General features: G+C 41.7%; 1 protein-coding gene across 1 annotated transcript; it reads right to left on the bottom strand.

The window, feature by feature from the left end:
- Window positions 1-283: 283 nt before the first annotated feature.
- Window positions 284-6,943, bottom strand: LOC105045939 (BTB/POZ domain-containing protein At1g01640). The gene is made up of 3 exons (XM_010924384.4): window positions 6,713-6,943; window positions 6,393-6,566; window positions 284-964 (listed from the first exon to the last, which is right to left on the bottom strand). Exons 1-3 carry the CDS (start codon window positions 6,887-6,889, stop codon window positions 497-499), a joined length of 819 nt encoding a protein of 272 aa, XP_010922686.1. The 5' UTR covers window positions 6,890-6,943; the 3' UTR covers window positions 284-496.
- Between the last annotated feature and the right edge of the window lie 430 nt (window positions 6,944-7,373).

Here is a 7,373-nt window from a genome sequence, read left to right as displayed (position 1 = left end):
CCAAGGCCCGAATGTGATTTTTTTTTTTTTTAAATTTTAAATTTCAAATGGATGTTGGGAGAAATTTGAACTTGAATTTCAAATACTGATGGGAGCTTCCACTTTTGTTTTTTGTTTTTGTTTTCCTTGATAAATTTGGATAGATTTTTTCCTCCCTTTTCATTAAAAAAAAAAAAAAAACGGCCTGCTAATTTTATCAACTAAGCGTTTGTGTCTGCAACAGCAAGTGCATTGGGATGACCAAATGAGTGTTTTAGATAGCGGATGAAGAAAACCTTTCAGATTTAGAAAAGTAAGAAGTGCTTAGTAATGAATCGTAATCGTCTAAAAATACTAATCAGTGATCAACATCTTTTGCTATGATGCAGATCTCATCTAAGGTTTTAGCAATACACCTTTATCTCTCCAATGGAACATATTCCCCACTGATTTGATCTTCTAGAAATGGTTGTTTAAACATCAAATTAATAGGCTTCAACCTAAAAATCTCTCCAAATTAAACGGACATCTCATGATCTTTTTTATCCTTCATCTCCCTGAGCAAAGCCCTCGTGATCTCCACACACAGGTGAGCATTCTTCAGAGCAAACTCATCATATCTTGTGGAGAACACAACATCCTCCACATGCCTGACAATTGAGTTCACGGCGTGATCCTTCAACATTCTATTGGAACAAACCTCTGACACCTCAAGGATATCAAGTACATTTGATGAGTCCAAGGAGTGTAGTATCTGATGCTCACAGACCTTTCTGAGGAAGGGGATGTCATACTTATCCGCTGCTACTAACATAGAATATAGTTCCTTGTCTGCACTCCCCTTGGGCAAACAACCAGTGTAGAGGAACTCCAGGAGGCATTTGAGCTCATCATGGCTGAGCTCCGGGAGAGAGACGGTGTCCTCTGCTGGGGCTTTGCATTCATCATGGCCTAGCATTGTTCTGAAGATTTCGGACTTTGTGGCCTGCAGCACAAGAGGGAATTATGGGAGGAGATCATGGTATATCATGTTGCTTAACAGTAGGATTATTAGGAGACAATCCAGGTAACTTGAATTATTAGGAGGGGTGAACTGGACCAGGTGTCCAGTGGTTGCACCCTTCCACCATAAAGAATGATGTTATGGATTTGAATACTCCGGCATTTGGTATTACTTTTTAAAAAAATATAGCTTTCCGATTTTTCAAGTAAAAAAATATATTTTAAAAATATGTATTTGATGATATTGTGTGAGAAGTATTTTATAAGAAGAAAAGTTAAATATATATTTTTTTAAAAAAAAAATTCTAGCTTTGGGATTCTCTCTCTTTTTACAAAACAGAATCAAAGTTAGACCTATATGTTCTATCAAAACAAGAGATAGGCCTATATTCTTGGTGGTGCTCTCATTGTCACTCTCGAAAATAAAAAATAAAAAAGACTAGGTGATTGGCGAACAGAGAATGATATCTTGAAAAATACCAAGTCAATAGTGCACCACAAGAACAACTCGAGACGAGATGCACATAGCGGCAATCCAAGATGAGTGGATGATGCAGGAGGCCCATTGGGACCAAGATGCGTGCTTGGTGTGGTGCACTGCCATATATTGTGAGGTAAAATTTCTCGTGGTATCACCGGTGTTAGATTTGAACTAGTCTGTCTTCCATGTGTTTTGCATATGGAATAGACAAACGAAGGTCTTGTGATTACTAGAATTAGTCTCAGCACTTGGATATTGGAGGTCCTGCCCTTGTCGCATTTAAGCTAGCACCAGCATTTGGAATGCAGAAAGTAGCAGAGATTTCACTATCATGTTTCAACTAGTCACAATATATCGGGCCATATATATATAGACTAGCTGTAGTCGATCGGATCCCAATTTTCATCCGATGGAATCTCTCTTTGTTGGATCGGCACGTATTTCAGAATTTTTTTTATAAGCTAACGAAGGAGTTCGGAGGACATTAGAGCTGGCGTATTAAAAAAAATAAAACAGCATTCAATAGGACATGATACGATGTAAGGCCAGCGCGTGCGACCGTCATCGTTTCCTCTGCCGCCATCTTCCGATAACCTCCCCACTTGCCTCCTCTCTTCTTCTCTCTCTCCCCCTCCACTCAAGGCCGTCGTCTTCCAGTAATCCCCCAACCTGCGCCTCCTCTCTTCTTGTTTCTGCCCCCACCTACGACCGCCGTCTTCCGATAACCTCCCCCCCACCCGCGCCTCCTCTCTTCTTCACTCTCTCTCGTCGTCACCGTCTCATCTCCTTCTAAGTCAAGTTTCCCACTCTGCGGCCATCATCTCCTCTCTTCTCAAATCCTCTACCGATCATTAGTGAATAATTTTTATAAATTACATTCAAAAATTTATATTTTTATTATTTCTCATTATTGTTTCTCATTGTTTGCAAATAATCCTGGATAGGATAAATACTCAATCTACGACAAACAATAAGAGAGAAGGATAAACACTAAGTCCTGCGAAAATAAACCCAAACTATCGGAGATAAATACAAACTCTAAATAATAAATAGAAACTGTGAATAATAAATACAAACAGACTGTAAATAAACATAAACTCTGTGCAGATAAATAGAAACTGTGAATAATAAATATAAATTTCATACTGATAAACAGAATTTTTTAGGGTAAATACAAACTCGAGGTTCCAAAGTTAAGTGATCTTAGGATTCATCCACGATAAATAACAACAAGAGAAGAAGAGAGAAGGATAAACACTAAGTCCTATAAAAATAAACACAAACTATCAGAGAATAAACACAAACTCCAAATAATAAATAGAAACTACGAATAATAAACATAGAGTGACTCTGTACAGATAAACAGAAACTGTGAATAATAAATGCAAACTTTGTACCAACAAACAAAAACTTTTTAGGATAAACACAAATTCGGATTAGGCTTCGGTTAGAGTTTGTGTTGATTATTTGTAGTTTGTATTTATTATTTGAAGTTTTTGTTTATCCTTCGATAATTTATATTTATTTTCGTAGGACTTAATGATTATCCTCCTTCCTTCCTCTCTCTTGTAATTTATCATGGTGGACCAGGACCACTTAACGAGTTTGTGTTTATCTTGAGGAGTTTCTGTTTATGAACATAGAATTTGTGTTTATTATTTATATTTTCTATTTATTATTCGAAGTTTGTATTTATTATTTGAAATTTTTATTTATTATTTGAAGTTTGTATTTATCTTCAGATAGTTTATATTTATTTGGGTAGGACTTAGTGTTTATCATCTCTTTTATGTTTTATCTTGGATGGGCCATTGGATCACTCAATTTTTGAAATCCAAGTTTATGTTTATCTTGAAAAGTTTCTATTTATCGGCACGAAGTTTACATTTATTCATAGTTTTGATTTCTACGCAAAGGTCCAAATTATGATCCGATCCGAAGAGTCTGCGTTGTGATCCTAATAAAATTTTTTGTGAGGTTTGTGGTGTTTATCTTGAAAAATTTTTGTTTATCGATACTTTATTATACAAACTGTTTATCGAAACTTTATTATGCAAACTACTATCATCTATTATCATGATAGATTCCGGACAGCTTTCAGAGTTGTGCATGGGTGCCTTTAGCCTTCATGAATATTTTTTTTATCTCCACGGAACAGAGGACCCGCATCCTCTTTTTCTTCTTTCATTCATGGAATAAGGTTAATAAAACAACAAAATTTAAGCCTAAAATCAGAGAGATTGACAAAGGAAGCTGGAAGGATTCATGAAGAAAGCTGGAAGGATTCATGAAGAAAGCTGGAAGGATTCATGAAGGCGCCTTCAGGTGCCTCCTGTCTTCATTGCATGTAGGCGCTTACAATTCATGTAGGTGCAGAGGAGGCCATCGATGAGATGGCGGAGGCTAACGGCGGTGTAGCCAGGCCCGACGGATGTGCGAGCACCTCGCCTAGGAGTATGTAGCGCCTATATATGAATTGTAGGTGCCTAGGCACCTACAATTCACATGTAGGCACCTAGGCACCTACAATTCACATGTAGGCACCTACAATTCATGTAGGCACCTAGAGGAGGTCGCCGGTGGAGCAGCCAGGCCCGACTGACGTGCGGGCGCCTCACCTAGGAGCATGTAATACCTACATGTAAATTGTAGGTGCCTACAATTCATGTAGGAGCCTAGATGCGGAGGCCTTCATCGGCGGCGGAGGTAGTGCAACCAAGCCCGACGGATGCGCGAGCTCCTCGCTTAGGAGCATGTAGGTACCTACATGTGAATTGTAGACGCCTATATGTGAATTGTATGTGCTACATGTGAATTGTAGGCATCTACAATTCACATGTAGATGCCTACAATTGAATTGTACGCTCCTACAATTCATATGTAGGCACTACATGCTCCTAGGTGAGGTGTCGCGCATCTGTCGGATCTGGCTGCACCGTCGTCAGCCTCCGTCGGTTCGTCACCGATCTCCGTCGTCCTGTCGGTGGACTCCTCCGTATGTAGGCACCTACATGAATTGTAGGCACTTACAATTCATATGCAGGCGCTACATGCTCCTAGGTGAGATATCATGCGTCCGTCGGATTTGGCTGCACCGCCGCCAGCCTCCGTCGATCCGTCACCGACCTCTGTCGTCCCACCGATGGCCTCCTCTGCATGTAGGTGCCTACATGAATTGTAGGCACCTACAATTCAGTTCATGTAAGCGCCTACATACAGAGGAGGCCGTCGGCAGGACGACGGAGGTCAACGATGGACCGACGAAGGCCAGCGGTGGTGCAGTCAGGTCCGACGGACGCACGACACCTCGTCTAGGAGCATGTAGGCACTTACAATTGAATTTTAGGCACATGTAGGTGCCTATAATTCAATTGTAGGTGCCTACAATTTAATTGTAGATGCCTACATACTCCTAGACGAGGCATCGCGCGTCCGTCGGACCTGATTGCATCGCCACCAGCCTCCGTCGGTCCGTCACCAGCCTCCGTCGTCCTGCCGGCGGCCTCCTCCGCATATAGGCACCTATAATTCAATTGTAGGCACCTACAATTCATGTAGGCGCAGGTGCCTACATGCGGAGGAGGCCACCGACAGGACAACGGAGGCTGGTGATGGACCGACGGAGGTCGGCAGCAGTGCAGTCGGTCTGACGGACGCGCGATGCCTTGCTTAGGAGCATATAGATGCCTACATGTGAATTGTAGGCGCCTACAATTCACATGTAGGCACCTACATGCTGGGAGGCGAAAGGAAGAGGAACCGACAAAGGCGGTCATCCTGCTGGTTTGCGGCAGCGGCCGATGATGTGGGGCAGCGAGGCTCAAGAGTCAGGGATTAAAAAATAAATAAAATTTTTTTTAAGATTTTTTTTTTAAATTTTCATGGCCCATCTGGGCTAGCCAGGCCCAACCTATATTGGCCCTTGGGCTAATGTGGGGCGGGCCAAACAGGCCCGGTTGTTATTTGGGCTATCATATGGCAGTCCAGCCCACCTCATTTACAGGGTTGGGCCGGACCGGTCCTATGGGTCAAGCCCATTTTGACAGCCCAACATGTAGGTGAGGTGCATATGTCCGCCGGGTCCGTCGGGTCTGACTGTACCACCATCGGCCTCCGCCGACCCATCGCACACCATGGGCCATGCCACCTGCATCGGACTTCTCTTGCATGTATTTTTACTGTCTGAACTTTGTTTGGGATGTTCTTGGCTCGTTGGACCAGAGGAGGTGGGTGCTGCACGGCCACATTTCTCCATCGTTTTTTCTTTTATGTGTCTTTTTTTTTTTTTTTTTTTTTTAACAATACCAGATCAGCTAACGGGTTAGAGAAGTTTTTCGTTAGCTTTTTAGAAAAGTCTTGAAGATGCGCACCGATTCAATGGTTGGAGAGTTGATCGAATATAGACTGAAATCCGAGTGATCGGAGCCTAGTCCCCCTCTATATAAATATATATAGTCTGAACTAGTCCCGACATTTTGAATTACTTCTGGGTATATAAGTACTAGTTCAACCTTGATGAGGAATTATACATATAACCCCCTTTAGAACTTGATTATTTTAGTCAAGTCCCTCAACATTATTAGTACATATCTATCATAAGAGATTTCACGGATAACCAGCTAAAGCACTTACAAATCATGAACAGGTCTAATGTGTTATGGGTTGCGCTATAGTGGCCCCTGGGTATCTTAGCCCTCAATAGCCCACCAGTTCAGGCCCCATAATTTCCTCCCATAAAATCTGGTGGTGTGACATTGATTCACAAAATATATTTCAGAAGAGTGGAAAACCTCACTGAGACGATTCAATACTCTCACAAACTCTGATTCGATGATAGTCTTTTGGAGGGATACCATCACAAATGGTGAGACCACCAGAATGTATAGTTTTTGATCATCTTATGTTCGAGGTAATGGCTGAGAGAACTCACCAGCAGAGCTCTATGGGCAGCTATAGGAGCCCCTGTGCCCGGCTTCACCAAAATGTCTGTGTGGATCCCATCCCTCAGTGCCAACACAAGACCGTCCAGAAAGCTCATCTTCTCATTCACTTCTTCCTCCCTCTCTTTCATCTTCTTCACCCACTTGAAAGCATCTAAGATCCCCTATAGAATCCCAACAATCTAATCACTTTCATACTCAAAAAATCAAAAATTTGTTTTCCTTTAAAAAAGGTAAAGACCTCCCCATCTTTTGTGCATAAATTCATAAAGTTCAATCAATAAAATTTAAGAGAGAGAACAGAGCTTACCATGGATATATTGGGTTTCAAGCCATGAGAATTTGTAGGAATACCGGCATATTGATTGCCGTCTAGCTCGTTAAAGAAAGCCATCAAGCCTTTGGCTCCCTCATGGCAGCTGGAGCAGATGGTGTTCCTCGGAGGCTTGAAAAAAAAGGCCATGGGACCACAGATGCAGCAATCCATTGTTGCCTCCTGTTCCCTTCTGCCGTCTCATGAGAAGTAGAGGGTTTGAACACCACTATTCTGTGTGTATATATGCCTAGAGGTATCATAATTCCCATTATTTTCTAGTTTATGGTGGGTACCAACCGGTTTAGACTCTTTTTAGCTGGAGTAAATGAAAAGGCTTCCCTTCCAATATATCCATGGAAACACGAAATACCGATATTGTCCTCCATGTTTTCATGAATGCCAAGGAAAAAAATTACCATGTGACATGGCCCATCCGACCCAGCCCATAAGGAGAAGATCTTCAGTCGTTGCTTTGTTTCCTATTGCTTCAAAAGTAGCTGTTTTAGCTTCAGCCACGTAAATTTTTGATATTCTTTTTTATTTCCCATCAAATGAATGGCATCTTCTTTTAAAAATCCCAACTATTCTTAGCATGATATGAACTTTGGGTTAGATGTGCATTAGCTCGGAGTCTCTTCCGGAAGGACTTTTTCTT

This window comes from Elaeis guineensis, chromosome 5 (genome assembly GCF_000442705.2).
Source record: "Elaeis guineensis isolate ETL-2024a chromosome 5, EG11, whole genome shotgun sequence".
In the NCBI taxonomy this organism is placed as follows: domain Eukaryota; kingdom Viridiplantae; phylum Streptophyta; class Magnoliopsida; order Arecales; family Arecaceae; genus Elaeis; species Elaeis guineensis.
Note: the sequence above shows the minus strand (reverse complement) of the source record. Positions and strands in the feature narration are given on the sequence as shown.

What these genes read in the sequence shown, in the direction of transcription:
- LOC105045939 (XM_010924384.4), bottom strand. Translation starts at nt 6,889, where the DNA reads ATGGATTGCTGCATCTGTGGTCCCATGGCCTTTTTTTTCAAGCCTCCG. An exon ending in TGAAACCCAATATATCCATG is followed by an intron (nt 6,567 to 6,712) that starts GTAAGCTCTGTT and finishes GGGATTCTATAG; the next exon opens with GGGATCTTAGATGCTTTCAA. An exon ending in CTGCCCATAGAGCTCTGCTG is followed by an intron (nt 965 to 6,392) that starts GTGAGTTCTCTC and finishes CTTGTGCTGCAG; the next exon opens with GCCACAAAGTCCGAAATCTT.